At 36.9% G+C, this 15,855-nt stretch overlaps 1 protein-coding gene across 2 annotated transcripts in view; it reads right to left on the bottom strand.

Moving 5' to 3' along the window:
• The window catches only part of TAOK1 (TAO kinase 1), a 151,788-nt gene that overhangs the window by 13,207 nt on the left and 122,726 nt on the right, over positions 1-15,855 (bottom strand). For both annotated transcript variants that reach the window (XM_087854652.1, XM_045773569.2), the window contains 5 exons: positions 15,202-15,330; positions 12,408-12,611; positions 9,320-9,559; positions 5,558-5,770; positions 4,112-4,294 (listed from right to left, as the gene is read on the bottom strand). In XM_087854652.1, the coding sequence (XP_087710778.1) occupies positions 4,112-4,294; positions 5,558-5,770; positions 9,320-9,559; positions 12,408-12,611; positions 15,202-15,330 (969 nt within the window). The remainder of the gene's footprint in view (positions 1-4,111; positions 4,295-5,557; positions 5,771-9,319; positions 9,560-12,407; positions 12,612-15,201; positions 15,331-15,855) is intronic.

The following is a 15,855-nucleotide window of genomic DNA, read 5'->3' as shown; positions in this document are numbered from 1 at the left end:
ACTGATGTGAATGTTTTGCATATTATCTAAAGGAAACTCATGACAAAAATACTAAACACATTAATGCTTATCAACCTTTAATCTAGCAAGCACTGCTTCAATTTTGTTTGCTGATTAGTTTTGTCATTTAAGAATCTCAGAACATTTTTCATAACAAAAATGAAACTAAGATTTGTGATAGGCTACATTAATTCCCATTTCTTTTAAAACATGTTACTTATTTTTGCAAGCAAGGTGGCTTCACTGGGTAGATAAGAGTTACCACAGTTAAGACTTTTGAGAGGCTCTTTTTTTTTTTTTTTTTTTAAAGATTTTATTTATTTATTTGACAGAGAGACAGCCAGCGAGAGGGGGAACACAAGCAGGGGGAGTGGGAGAGGAAGAAGCAGGCTCATAGCGGAGGAGCCTGATGTGGGGCTCGATCCCACAACACCGGGATCACGCCCTGAGCCGAAGGCAGACGCTTAACCGCTGTGCCACCCAGGCGCCCCTTGAGAGGCTCTTTCAACCTATCTCCTTTGAAATCAAATGTGGTATTTTTGTGTGAATATTTTTAGTTCAACAAATCCTATAAAATGTTCCAATTGTCAATTCTTATTTTAAAAGTACCAACCATGTTGTTGATGCTGTGAAATACTGAGAGAAAATTAAAGGAAATAATAAAACAAACAAAAAAGCCATTTATACTTTGGAGATACTGACACTTTTCATGCATGTATAAAATTCATATGGGATTTAACATTTCTAGTATATCGATGTTATTTTGCTGAAATTTTACCGTAAATGAAAAATGAGAAAAGTTGTACTTATTACAACCTCATGTGAGTCAAGTGAGGCTTACTTTGTTGGTGTCTCAACCTAAAGGAATAGTTTTTGGTTCATTTGGTGGCTGAAAACAATCCTCAAACAGAATTATTATTCATCTATAAACAACTAACGTTCACTCGGATTCCACCTCTATTTATTTTCAGATGACTGTTTCTTTTCTGTACAACCAGTAAGTACAAAATGCAGAAAAACAGCTGTTAAAATTTTTCAAAGTTCTTACAGGGAGGGTACATGGATTTGGTAGTTGCCAACTGACCCAAACTGCTTTACAATCCTGCACTTCACTTGAAATGTAAACATTAGCCCTAAAAATCAAGCAGCAACCCACGGCACTAAAGATTTATCATCCTGTTGTTCTTTTATTATTTTTAATACTAAATAATCGCAAGCATTTTCTATTATCAAAGCAATATTTAAAAAGGTAGAACTATGCACAGACCAAATCCACTGTATTAACACAGCCACTACTAGCATCCTTTTAATTCACTGTAATTTGTCTTTTTTCATTCAACACATCATAAGCATTTTCCCATATTAATACTGTGTTTGTAGCCATCATTTAAATGACTAAGATTTCACTGGCTTGGCCACAATTACTTAATTATATCTCTATTTAGATGATTAGGTGTTTCCCCGCCCCCCAAGTTTTTATTTAAATTTCAGTTAGTTACCACAGAGTGTAGTATTACACTACAATTGTCATTAGTATGTAATTAGTATTAGTTTTAGGTGTAGGATTTAGTGATTCATCACTTATATATACAACACCTGGTGCCCATCACAACAAGTGCGCTTAATCCCTATCACCCATTTAACCCATCCCCCCACCCACCTACCCGCCCACCTCCTCTTCAGCAACCTAGATGGTTAGATCTTTCAAATCATTGTAAAATATATTATTATGGGGGCGTCTGGGTGGCTCAGTTGGTTTGGCTCAGGACAGGACCCCAGGGTCCTGGGATCGAGCCCCGCATCAGGCTCCCTGCTCAGTGGGGAGCCTGCTTCTCCAGCTCCTCCACATTCAGGTTCTCTGTCACTGTTTCTGTCTCTCAAATAAATAAATAAAATCTTAAATATGTTATAATGACCATTTATATGCATAATTTCCCCTATATTTTGGATTTCTTTTCCTTAGACTAAATTCTCAAAGTCTCAAATGCTTAGCAATTCCAAAACTCAATATATACATCCAAATTGCTTTTCAAAATGCATTTACAGTGTATGAGAGTACTACTGCCCCTTCACCGATGGGTGTCAATTTTATTTTATTTATTTATTTTTTTAAAGATTTCATTTATTTATTTGACAGAGAGAGAGAGAGAGCCAGTGAGAGAGGAACACAAGCAGGGGGAGTGGGAGAGGAAGAAGCAGGCTCCCAGCGGAGGAGCCTGATGTGGGACTCGATCCCAGAGCTCCCGGATCACGCCCTGAGCCAAAGGCAGACGCTTAACGACTGAGCCATCCAGGCTCCCCTGGTTGTCAGTTTTAAACCAGGCTTTGTAGAACGTGTAGACTTTGGTTCATGTATTGAAGTAAGACTGTACCAAAGTTACTAATTAGCACTGTTTAACTCTGAACCACTAGGTGGAGCTAAAAATACAAACATATTTTAATAGTACCAATATTTCTTTCATGACACTATTTCTAAAATACCAAAGAGGTTTTCCCTTTAGTGATAATTTCGAAGTGTAAGCGACAGAACTTCAGAATGAATTTTAAGTGTTCAAATTGGAATCAGATTTATAAATCTAACTATAGATTTTTCTCAAAATTTGTATGTGTTTTCTCATTCCAAGATAATTTTTAGAGCCAAGTACCTCTCAAAGAAGCTAGTAATAAAGACAGCTGTCCCAGAGAAATAGTAACATCTTGGTTAAGTGGATTTTTTAAGACTATTTTTTAAATATAAGAAGGCATTGTATTTTTATCCAGAAACAATAACAACTTTCATTAAGCAAGACCATTAGGCAAGTATTCACTTACAATGGACCTAAGACTATACCAGCTGTTGGGAACTTATGGCTCAGGAACTCTTAAACACAGCTTCGAATCCTGGATACAACTGATATTTTACTACAGTCGACCATTGAACAACACGAGTTTGAACTACATGGGTCTCCTTACATGTGGATTTTTTTCTAATAAATACAGTATAGTGCTGTAAATATATTTTCACTTCTCTAGCTTACTTTAAGAATACAGTATATAATACACATAACATACAAAATATGTGTTAATCAACTATTTATGTTATCGGTAAGGCTTCCAGTCACTTTTATACGTGTAAGAAAAGTTATATGCAAATTTTCAACTGGACAGATTGTCGCAGCCCCTAACCCCCACGTTGTTCAAGGGTCAACTACACTTTTTTTTTTTTTAAAGATTTTATTTATTTATTTGACAGAGATAGAGACAGCCAGCGAGAGAGGGAACACAAGCAGGGGGAGTGGGAGAGGAAGAAGCAGGCTCATAGCAGAGGAGCCTGACGTGGGGCTCGATCCCACAACGGCGGGATCACGCCCTGAGCCGAAGGCAGGCGCTTAACCGCTGTGCCACCCAGGCGCCCCTCAACTACACTTTCTAACAACAAATGCTTTCCTCTTTATCTCTCAAAAATCTGCCCGTCATCCTTTCCCCCAAAACACACACATTCTCACACACACAGCTTTACTACTGTAAAGGATGAAATGAATTTGGGGATTCTAGTTCTATTCCTTAATATATCTGACAAAGAATAAAAAAGAAATAAATAAAGATACATCTAGAAGTAACATTTTCAGCCTCATTTTTCACCTGCGTGGCAATAATTTTCTGTCCTCTATCTTCCATCAGTCTGTAGAGTTGCAGGTCCACATGTACAAGTAAAGTAGATATTCCTGATCCTTTGTCCCTGCTTCTCCCAGACAACTACTAACATTCTTTTTCTTCACTATCCAAGTTTTTCTCCAATCTCCTTAGGTAGAGCTAGGCGCATAAAAGAAGTGAGGAACACAGAGCCAGAGCTACTCTCTCCCAATTCAACTGTCTTCACATAACCTCATATTCCTTCCTCTAGCAATTACTACTTAATTATATTCCCTTGATGATTAGTACTCAATAATTGTAAGGTTCATTACCGAATCAATAATTTTAAAGAAAAACACTACCAAAACCGGAATTAAGGTGATACGATACTGTGAAAACAATTCAATTCAATGCCACCTGTCAATATGAAGAAAGATTTATAAAATGCTTCTGCTGAAAGCAAACACTAGCACAATTACCTTCCTCATATTACTTATACCTTTTGTTCTAAGAGTGCCCTGCGGAGGGAGACCCTCTGTTCAAGCTCTCGAAGTTCCCGATCATGTTGTGCCTCGGCCTGCATCTTGATTTTGCTCTGATATGCATTCAACAGCTCCAGTTCCTGCTGCAGCTGCATCTTCAAAACCTGGCACTCTGCTTCCTGTGCTTCATCCAAACGTAGCTGAAAAAGAAAAAGAAAATATCCTACTGTGAGTTATCTATTCCTCACCTATGGAAAAGAGGAGGTATGAGAGAAGACAGAGTACTCTTTTGTAGGATGCACAATTGTTCTCTCTCATGCCTTGGAGTAAACATCTCTGAAAAAGGAAGGCCTAGTAACCATTAATGGCATTAGGAAGATAAAGCTATCAGGAGCTCTTTGGAGGAGGCCTAAATAACCACATTTTTCTTAAGAAAAATCAAGAATATGATCAGATGATATAAGTAAGACTTTGAATGTTTTCTCTCCAATGGAAATAACTATAGCATAAGGATGATCAAACAGCCTACTGGCCAAATCTGGGCAGCTGCCTGGGTTTTGTTTTGTTTTGTTCTTTAAAGATTTATTTATTTATACTAGAAAGAGAGCACGAGAGAGCACGAGTGGGAGGGGCAAAGGGAGAGGGAGAGAGAATCCCAAGCTGACTCCTTATTGAGTGCAGAGCCCAACATGGAACTCGATCTCCCAACCCCAAGATCACAATCTGAGCTGAAACCAAGAGTTGGAGATTAACCAACTGTACCACCCAGAAGCCCCAAGAATGGTTTTTACATTGGAAATAGTTACATTTTAAATAGCTATATAAGTACCCACATAGTATCTTCAATTTTGCCTCCTGGCTTACAAACTCTAAAATATTTACTATCTGGCCCTTTAAGAAAATGTTTACAAAACTTATATAGAAAATATTTTGAGGTCCTGGGTGGCTCAGTTGGTTGTGTCCGACTCTTGGTTTTGGCTCTGGTCATGATCTCAGGGTCATGAGATCGAGCGGAGAGTTTGCTGCTTTCCCCCTTTCTCTGCCCACCCCCCAAACCCCGCACTCTCTCTCTAAAATAAGAAAATAAATCTTTAAAGAAAGAAAGAAAGAATTTTATATTTGTACTCAAATGTGACCATTTGGATTCCAAATACAGTACTACTTTTTGCACACTACCTAACAGAGCTACTACTCCAATCTTGATATGCTATTGGGATATGTGGTAAACACCTGAGAGGCACTGGCAGAGAGCCTGTTTAAAACTTCAAGTCTAAATATATCAATGAGAATTCTATATACATCATGCATGCTTCCAAGCAATGCTCAGAGAAGGAAGAATATGGACCATCACTACTATTTCCCAAGCTGCAGGAGAACTATCATTTCTAACTAGTATTTTAATTGCTGGGTGGAAGGAAAGGAGCACTAATCAAATCTATTTTGCCTAAATAAAACAAACTCACAGCTTGTGTGGAGAGCATTTCATTAATGCTGTGGTCATACTGCTCAGCCAAGATGGCTAACTTCCGGGTCTGCTCCTCCTTGAGCCGTTTCAGAACAGCCTTGTGCTCACTCTTTGGTGTCGTCTCCAACAGGTGATTTCTTAATGCTTTATACTGTCTGGTTTGGATTTTGCAGGTGTCTTGAAACTGCTTTTTTATTTGGAGTTCTTTAGACTGGGAAGAAAAAAATAGATGCATATAAGTTTTAATATATGGTATTTGGTATACTTTAGGCTTACATTAAAATAAAGGCTACAGGAGAAAGGGAGATGAAAAACAAAAAGGTCAGATCATAAGGCTACAGGTACTTTTGGAATTGGTTCTTGGGTCAAACCACTGGATTCTATGCATTTTTATAACAAAAGCTTTAATATAAAACATTAAAATATCCAGAACCTCATTTATCACAGGACTTCAAGCAGTACTTGTTATTTTGTTAGTAAATTTGGTGACCTGAGTAAATATAAAAATTAGCTTTGACTACCGTGTATACTGATGACAGAAAATTAAATTTCTTCTCATGCATTAAACAGTAGATATAAAAGTATCTTACTGGCCAGACAACATTTTATCAGATCTCTGAGGGAGAAAATAAGCGTATTTACTCTGTTCCTTATCTGAGACACTTCGCTCCAATTTCTCTTAAAAACAATTTCAACTCTAACTACATACTGTGTAACAGACCCCACAAAAGCAGGGTATTAGTAACTAATATTATTTACAAGTAATTATCTTTTCCTTAAGGGAATAGACTAGATAGAAACATACTTAGTAATGGTTTACTCTTTAATACCATAAGCTAAAACTTGAAAGTCAGTCAGGTTAACTCATCATTTAAAGGTCAAACAAAAGTTATGGGGCAAGGGAGAGGACAACTTTCTTGGGAGTGATAAGAGACATGAGCTACGTAAATATTTCTGAGATAAAATAAATGAGTTCAGAGACAGAAGAGTTTTAGCTTTGGTTTTTGTTAATCACAGGTTTTCCTAAGAACTCAGGTTTTAATAAAATTTAATAAGATGAGATATAATTCTATAAAGTATATTGAGTGAGCCTGTGAGAATATATTCATTTACTACACTAAGACAAAACCTATACTTGAAATTATTTTACCTTAATATAAATACTGCCAGATATTGATTGGTTGATTCAGTATGCAACAAATGCACATCTTACCAAAGTAAAACACCTGTCAAGGAACTAGTTATTCACCACCTCTTGTAATACTACAACATCAAATAGACCTTTTCCATATTTCACACCAACTGAGGCACTAGGTCATAGTCATAATACTTTATTTTGTGAAGGGTCAAGAATTATGTAACTAGAACGAGAAACTCTTGGTCTAATTATGCTCAGTAGCACCACACTTAAATACTGTCCTTGGTTAACAAAATTCTTCCAAGTTAGCTAGGAATGAAACAATGAAATTTAGACATTCTCTCCTGCCTCGGTATAACATTCAATCTTTTAAAAGTTATTATTTTTAAAATAGGATACCAAGAAAACTGTAATCATTCCATATCATTAGCTTAATGAGAAAAAAGAACTTGCAATTTTTTTTCAACAAGAAGAGTTAACATTTATAATCAAGAATAAATTATATCCCTTAATAGTTAACCCAAGTGAAAACAAGAACAAAGTTACAGTTGTTTCTACTCATTTATACTCATTTAACACGATTATATGTATGGCAGATGAAGAAAGAGCAGAGTAGGCAATATGTGTTTACTCAACCCATTCTACAGGAACCCCAAGTGCTCAAACTAAAGTCCCCCTACTCCCTATCAAAGTCTTGAAGGAAGTTGGAAGAAATAACTATTATGACTTAGGCATATAAAAATGGGATAACTTGGTGTTAAAATATAGTCTGTTTTGTTCAAATGGAGCAAGTAGATAGATATACATAACTAAGAGGAACACCATGATTTTCTTCCCTACTACAGTAACAAAACAATCTCCTTCATGGAAAATCTTGAGCTCACTGGTCATCAAAGGAGGCATTCTAAGTCATTCAAAGTCTGACTATGATTGTGAAATATTATTTTTCTCCTCACTTTTTATATAGTATCTGTAAAAATCAAATTTAGTGTTTACAAGCTTTCAAACTAAAAAGGCTCCAACAAGAGGAAACAGAAAGGAAGGTTTAAATATCAAACAACCACCAATTCTAAGTCTCAGAGAAATGCAATCATATCAGATTTATGGTATGACTAGAGAAAGCTAAAGAGCTTTCAGTTTGGTTTACTTCTGGGTGCTACTGACTTTAAAACAATCATTTTACAGACCTATTGTTTTAAAAATCTTTTGGTGGAAAATTGTTCCGTAGCCAAAAGAGTATATACCCTCTTCATTACAAAGACAAAATAAATCTGAAAAATCATTATGAATTCCAATTTTTCTAAGTAATGACTAAGGAAGGTTATATGGGTAGTCAACACAAGCTACTCTGTAAATGATGTTAATTAGCTATTTTGAAGACACAAAAAAGTGAAATTTTATCCCAGTTCACAAGGAAAGCATAAACCATCTTAATTTTGCTTCTATATTTCATTCGAGTCAGTCTATTAGAATGGAGTTATGTGGGAATCAGAGTTACAATTAGATATAGCACAGATTACCTCTGTGAACGAATTTAACTTCACTCCAGGACAGTTAAAGACAAAGAACAGTTTTATACTTAAATTCTCAAATAAAAAGGGGTAGGGAAAAGTTTAAAAAGGAAATACTGTGGGATATGGGCCTTACTGGACGTAAATAAAAGTTTAAAATTTGCAGACCTATCCAAATTAATTGAGGTACTACTACAGACGACAGCCTATGCAGTGGATGGTTTTATTTTTGCTCATTAAGATTAATGTGATTATATTCCTTCAAATATTTATTACAAGTTATAAAATTTGAAAATGTCCTGGATTTGTTAACTCTGGTTGACTCTGGGCTAGACCAGCCGTCTGGAAAGACAAGGGGACAGAGGGAAATCTTTACAATACACTTTGGTATCCTTCACATTTCATACTATGTGAATGAATTCCTGTATTCAAAGTAAATACAAAATTTCAAGTCCTTTGGTATTATATATCACAAACACGTGTCTTTATTTTTTGGGGGGGGCTATATAACAACTTGCTCAACTCTGATGTGGTAATTAAAAATATATTTATATACCCCAACTACCTATGCTATGCCATGGTCTTACCCATACTACCAAGCAAAGAAAGCAAGCAAGCAGACTGAAGTAACACTGTGATGATTCCCTTGTTCCTCTTAAGATAAGTATAGACAATGAAGGGAGAGAGAGTAAAAAGACATTTTCTATCATTGGCTTCTGTGCTGATTAAGAACTTAGTGTCTTTTTTGGAAACAAATAATATTTAGAGTAGACACAATTCCAAAATTACATTACTTGGAGCAACAGAGAGAAGAAAACAGGTTAGCATGTTCACATGCCGACTATAATATCAACATTGGACATTTGGGTACATTAAAAATCAGAATTTTGATTCTTATTTATGGCATGTCCTACAGTTAAAAGTTTTGGTACACTGCTGAGAAATACATAAGCAAAAAGTCTACAGCTACATTAAAACTATCCAAACATTCTTAAAATGAAAAGAAAAAAGTTTATTCAATTTCTTTATGCCAGACCTTAGACTTTTGCTGTTTACACAAATGCCTTTTATGTCTCTTCCGTTTTATCAAGAAGCTTTAAGTTAAAGGTACCTTTAGACTCTTAGGCTGTTGTCGAACCTCCATGACGTGCTTTCGCCTTAGTTCTCGTTCTCTTCGCTTGTTATATTCCAGCTGGTTTGTCAGCTCAGTTTGATGCTGCAATCTGATCAACTCACAGCGCATCTTCTGAATTGTGTTGAGGTGTCGGAACTCCAGTTCTTGCATGGATTCATGCTGTCGCAGCAGCATGGCATGCTCTAAGTCCTTCTGAGTCTGCCTTTTATTTAACTCCTAATCCGTAACACAAAAGACAAAGGTATAATACTGCTGTATGATGCCAGGAAAAAAAATCCTAAGAAACAGAACAACCAGGAAATAGATGTAATCCTGACTCAGTAATGGCTACATAGTAAGTATGGTAGTTTAATAATATTTACTGTAGTAAATGAACAATTAGCACACATTTTCTTACACTGCTCATTTACTACTCACTAACACTACTTTATGCAATAAGTTTAAAAGTTATCAAATCTGTCTCAAGAGGTTTACTGTCCTTTCCTCTTTCCTTTCTTTATTGTTTCCTAGTTTTATATTTGAAGAGGACTCCTAAGCCATCCTTTGAATTTTTTAGGAGTATACTGTTCAATTCTATTAGGAGCATACGCGGTATAATGTGTGGTTAAGAACATGAACTACAGAGCTAGGCTGCCTGTATTCTTTTTTTTTTTTAATACTTATTTATTTGAGAGAGAGAGAGAACACGCCTGCAGTGGGGAGGGACAGAGGGAGGAGAGAGAGCCCCTAGCAGTGCTAAGCACAGAGCCCTACTCCGGGCTTGATCTCACGTCCCGGTAATCACGACCTGAGCTGAAACCAAGAGTCAGACGCTTAACTGCACCACCCGAAGTGCCCCTGGATGGCTGTATTCTAAATCCTAGCTCTGTTATTTATGACCTGCAAATCCTTGGGTTAGTTATTTAAACTCTTTGCTTCAGCTTCATCACTTCTCAAATGGAGATAATATAGCTATTTCATAGATTCAATGTGAGGATGAAATACGTTCATCATGAATGAAAAGGTCTCAGAATAATACCTAGCACATCACGCTCGATAAATTTTTTTTGCAGATCAAAAAGAACAAGTGTTGGGCGCCTGGGTGGCTCAGTCAGTTGAGTATCTGCCTTCAGCTCAGGTCATGATCTCAGGGTCCTGGGATCGAGCCCCATGTTGGGCTCCCTGCTCAGCGGGAAGCCCACTCCTCCCTTTCCCGCTCTCCCTGCTTGGCTCTGTCAAATAAATAAATAAAATCTTTAAAAACAATTAAAAAAAAAGTGTAATACACACACACACACACACACACTGTGGAAGTCAAACTTGCCCCCCCCCCCCCTGCAAACCCTTTCTCCAGAGCTCAAGAACAGTCTGGTGCAAATGCTTCCCAAAATTCCCCTCATGCTTACTGTGATACATCTATTATACAAAACATACAGTTTTAAATTAAATACCAAAATACATTATAGGCATATAAAATGCTTTCTTCAACTAAAAATATAATAGACATAGATCCCAAATAGATCAGTACATAAAGATCTTTTTTTTAATGTTTCAATAGGAAGCTTCTGCTTTACGATTCCATAATTTTTCCATTCTTTTGCTTTAAACAAATTTTAAGTAAATATGCATGCATGATGCATCACATGTTATGATTTAACATACAGTTCCAGAAGTGGATTTGGTGGGTAAGAACATATGTGTATATTAAATTTGAAAAGCTATTGCTGGGGCACCTGGGTGGCTCAGCTAAGCATCCAACTTCTGATTTCAGCTGAGGTGATGATCTCAGGGTCGTGAGATCGAGCCCCAGGTTGGGTGTGAAGCCTGCTTGAGATTTTCTCTCTACCTCTCCCCGCCCCTCCACCCCTCACGCTCTCTCTCTCTGTAAAAATATAAGTAAAAAGCTATTGCTGTGGGGGGCACCTGAGTGGCTCAGTCAGTTAAGCATCTGCCTTCAGCTCAAGTCATGATCTCAGGGTCTTGGGATCGAGCCCCACATCAGGCTCTCTGCTCAGCAGGGAGTCTGCTTCTGCCTTTCACTCTCCCTCTGTGCTCGTTCTCTCTCTCTCTCAAATAAATTAATAAAATCTTACAAAAAAGAAAGCTATTGCTGAATTATGTTCCAAAAAGGCAGTATCAGTTTATACTTCGTACTTAATAATACTGCCCATCTCTCCATGTTAACAGCCTTTTTAATTATTCTTATCTAATTGATACAACTTTTTTTGTTTTTTTTAAGATTTATTTATTTTAGAGAGACAGAATGAGAGAGAGACAGAGCATGTGCAACAGCAAGAGTGGGAGGGGTGGTGGTGGTGGTGGGGAATCTCAAGCAGACTCTGAGCCCAGCTGAGCAGAGAGCCTGGTGTACAATCTGATGTGGGGCTCAATCCCATGACCCTGAGATCATGACCTGAGCCAAAACAGAATTGGGGGCTTAACCAACTGTGCCACCCAGGCGTCCCTCAACTGTTTTAATTTGAAATTCTTTAACTTTCATCACTGAATTTTAACAGTTATGCTATACTTGAAGCTTATTTTATGCCACCTTGGAAATAAATTTATCTATGCTCACAGGTGTCCCTGATGATAAAAACAATTGTTTTCATTGTGATAAGAGTTTCCACATTTGCCCAGTTAATAATTATGTAATTATAAAAATGTATTAAACGGTAACACACAATTCATGGCACTCACTTCAGATCAAAAGGCATAAATCATCCAATTAATTTTCTCATTTAAAAATTAATACTTTCTTCATAATTCATGGATTTAATATTTATTAAATAAATATTTAATACTGTATGCTTACTATGGGCCAGACACTAGGGATATAAAGACCTGAACAGAACCTGTGACTTCATATAATTTCCATTCTAGTTGGGGAGAGAGACTTCCCCCCAAAAGTGTATATGTGTAAGAGAAAGGAGAAAGAAGTGCAAAGAAGAACATTTAAAGGGAGAAAGCAAGCCCTGTGGATTAAATATCTGGGAAAGAAGGATTTAGGCCAGGGAATTATGAGTACAAAGGCCTTGCAGCTGAGATGTGACAGATTTATTTCTGATATCACATCATTCAAACACACCTCCCTGACAAGGTCCTGCTCCAAGTTATGGCGTCCAAGTAACATTCTTCTCTTGAAGCGACGGCATTCCAGCTCTAGGTATTGCCTCTGTCGTCGTAGAAGATTAGCCTCTTCCTCTGCTTGGAAATGTTGTATATTCTCCTTCTGCTTTGAAAGCCACTCTTGCTTTTCTTTTTTTGGGGTGCTCTGGTTTTCATTCAGTTCCTGGTAACATAAAAAACTCAGTTCAAAATCCATAAAAATTAACTACATGAATACAGTTAATGTAAAATTTGGTATCTGGTAAATTTAAATGAAAGTATTTAACTTCTGTCCCTCTCTAGTGCTCAGGCAGGGCAATGACATTAAGGAGGCAGGTAATAGTTTTCCTTTTTCTTAAGTGACCAGTGAAAAAAGAGAGAAGTACATTAAAAAATATGCATAACGTTTGGCTTTGCACAGCTACACTTATGATGATTCAAAAGCACAGAATGACTGGTAAATGAAATAAAACATATCTTTCTTTAAATCCTTCCCAATAGAGATAGAAGGTATTGCTTTCAGGTAAAAATCATATGTAAATTAAAATTAGGGCTAAAATACAGTTATGTCTCACTTGGTTTTTAACAATTTAAATATCAAGCTTCTGGCAAGATTATGGATGTACTCAATATAAAAAACTTGGAAATTAAATGGAAAATCAGCAAAACCATGGGAGAATGGAGACCTTTTTTATGAGTGGTATTTAATATTTAGCATTAATAACCACTGAACAAAACCAATGCTTTTCTACAGCATTTTAAATATCATCTCAAAAACTACCTACATGAAAAATGCATTTATACTGGGCAAGATGAGAACATTCATTATATACTCAATGAGGCAAACCCTAGGATGTTAATTAATACTAGTATATTTTCTTTCTCATTTTTTAAAAAATATTTTATTTATTGATTTGACAGAGAGAGACAGCGAGACAGGGAACACAAGCAGGGGAGATGGGAGAGGGAGAAGCAGGTTTCCTGCAGAGCAGGGAGCCCAATGTGGGGCTCGATCCCAGGACCCTGGGATCATGACCTGAGCCGAAGGCAGATGCTTAACGGCTGAGCCACCCAGGCGCCCCAATACTAGTGTATTTTCAACCTAAAAAGCCATAAATATTGCAGAGAATATAAATCAGCCATCTTTACTGAGTTGATTTTTCAGAGACTACTAACCTTACGGTCCTTCCCCTGTTATTAAAGAAAGTGACCAAGTCTTTATAACTTAAGTCATAAGATATTAAAACACATAAAAATAAAAAGCACATAAATTAGTAGCTCTCAAATGAGGGTGCAAGGCACATACACTAAAGGAAGAGACAAGGATAATATAGGCGCAAACAGAGGGTCACATTGTATCTTTTTTTTTTACTTATTTTATTTAAATTCAATTAGTTAACATATAGTGTATCATTAGTTTCAGAAGTGGAGTTCAGTGATTCATCAGTTGCATATAACACCCAGTGCTCATGATACCACATGACCTCCTTAATCCCCAACATTCAGTTACTCCATTCCCCACCCACCTCCCTTCCACAACTCTAACCCTTAGTTTGTTTCCTATGATTAAGAGTCTTTTATGGTTTGTCTCCCTCTCTGATTTTGTTCATCTTATATTATTTTTCCCTCCCTTCCTGTATGATCATTTATTTTGTTTCTTGAGAATCGCCTGGTATCTTTCTCAAAATCTTCTGCCAGGAAATTTCCCCACCAAAAGTCTAGCATGTCCCTTCCTCTATACTGAGAATCATTATTTTGAATGAACACACACACGCATGCATACATGCGTTATACAACTAAAGGATTATTTAATGATTTATTTACTACAGAGAGAGAGAGAGAATGTGCACATGAACGGAGGAAGGGGCAGAGGGAGAGAATCTCAAGCAGACTCCCTGCTGTGCATGGAGCCTGGGGCGGGGTTCCATCTCAAGACCCCAGATTACCACCCCACCTGAAAGCAAGAGTCAGATAACCCAACCGACTGAGCCACCCAGACACCCCAAGAATGGTTCGCTTCTATTTATTTTTTTAAAGATTTTATTTTATTTTATTTATCTGACAGAGGAAGAGAGAGAGAACACAAGCAAGGGAAGAAGCAGGCAGAGGGAGAGGGAGAAGCAGGTGCCCTGCTGAGAAGAGAGTCAGACCCAGAGCTCTATCCCAGGACCCCGGGATCACGACCTGAGCCAAAGACAGATGCTCAACTGACTGAACCACCTAGGTGCCCCAAAATGGCTTACTTTTAAAGAAAGCAATGTGTGGCTTTTTTCCCCACAGCTCACATATTTTTATTTCTTTTCTTTTTCTTTTTTTTAAGATTTTATTTATTTGACACAGAGAGAGACAGCCAGTGAGAGAGGGAACACAAGCAAGGGGAGTGGGAGAGGAAGAAGCGGGCTCCCAGCAGAGGAGCCTGATGTGGGGCTCGATCCCAGGACTCCAGGATCACGCCCTGAGCCGAAGGCAGACGCCTAACGACTGAGCCACCCAGGCGCCCCATCACATATTTTTATTTCTAATCAGTCAGTTACTTAAGTAAGTGCTTAGGAAAGCTATTATAAATAAAATAACTTATGTTTTCAGGAGATAATTCTTTTTACAGCCTCCTCTATTGAGGATCTCAGTCATCAATGTCTTCATTCAAACTGATAGACATTTCATGGTGACAAACAACAAAAGAAAAACTTCTCTTCATGGTTCTATGCATTGATCAACATTACATACGATCAATAAGCAGATAACTGCCCTGAAAATGTTTATAAAATAAGTACCTCCTTAAGCTGTTCTTTTCGAAGTTTATATTCTCTTTTCTGTGACTCCAAAAAACTATTCAGCTCTTTCTTTTGTTGGGCCTGAATATGTTGCTGAAATTTTTTCTCCTCATTGGCCATCACTTTAGCCTATAGAAAATTTAAAAAATGGATCAAATTAGTTAAGTTGATAGATTCAAAGCAGCATCTGAATACACACTACCAAGGATACCACTTTTTCCCCATGCACAAAAAATCAGTATAAATATTACCAAAATGAGAATACTCAACAAATTATTAATACTTGTTACTCGGCATCCTTTTTTATTTTTATTTAAATTTCTGGCAGTTAACATATAGTGCAATATTGTTTCTGGAGTATTCAGCATCTTTATTTCAATGTCAGAGAACCAATAAAATGGAACTCTTCTTTAAAATGTTGATCTTGTACAGAGTCAGAATGTTTTTACCTTTTTTTCCTCCTTTAACAAGAGTATGTCCTCCCCCCATAAAAAAACAAACACATTTATCTACAAATATAATTTAATCATGACTTCTTATCTTAGTTGACTTGTATATGAAATAATGTAATACATTTATCTTTAAAACTTGACCTTTTATTTATATATTAAATAATATGAAAATATTAAATATTAGACATATGTATCATACTTT

The sequence above is a fragment of the Ursus americanus genome, chromosome 23 (assembly GCF_024610735.1).
Source record: "Ursus americanus isolate L20-20 chromosome 23, mUrsAme1.1.p, whole genome shotgun sequence".
In the NCBI taxonomy this organism is placed as follows: domain Eukaryota; kingdom Metazoa; phylum Chordata; class Mammalia; order Carnivora; family Ursidae; genus Ursus; species Ursus americanus.
Note: the sequence above shows the minus strand (reverse complement) of the source record. Positions and strands in the feature narration are given on the sequence as shown.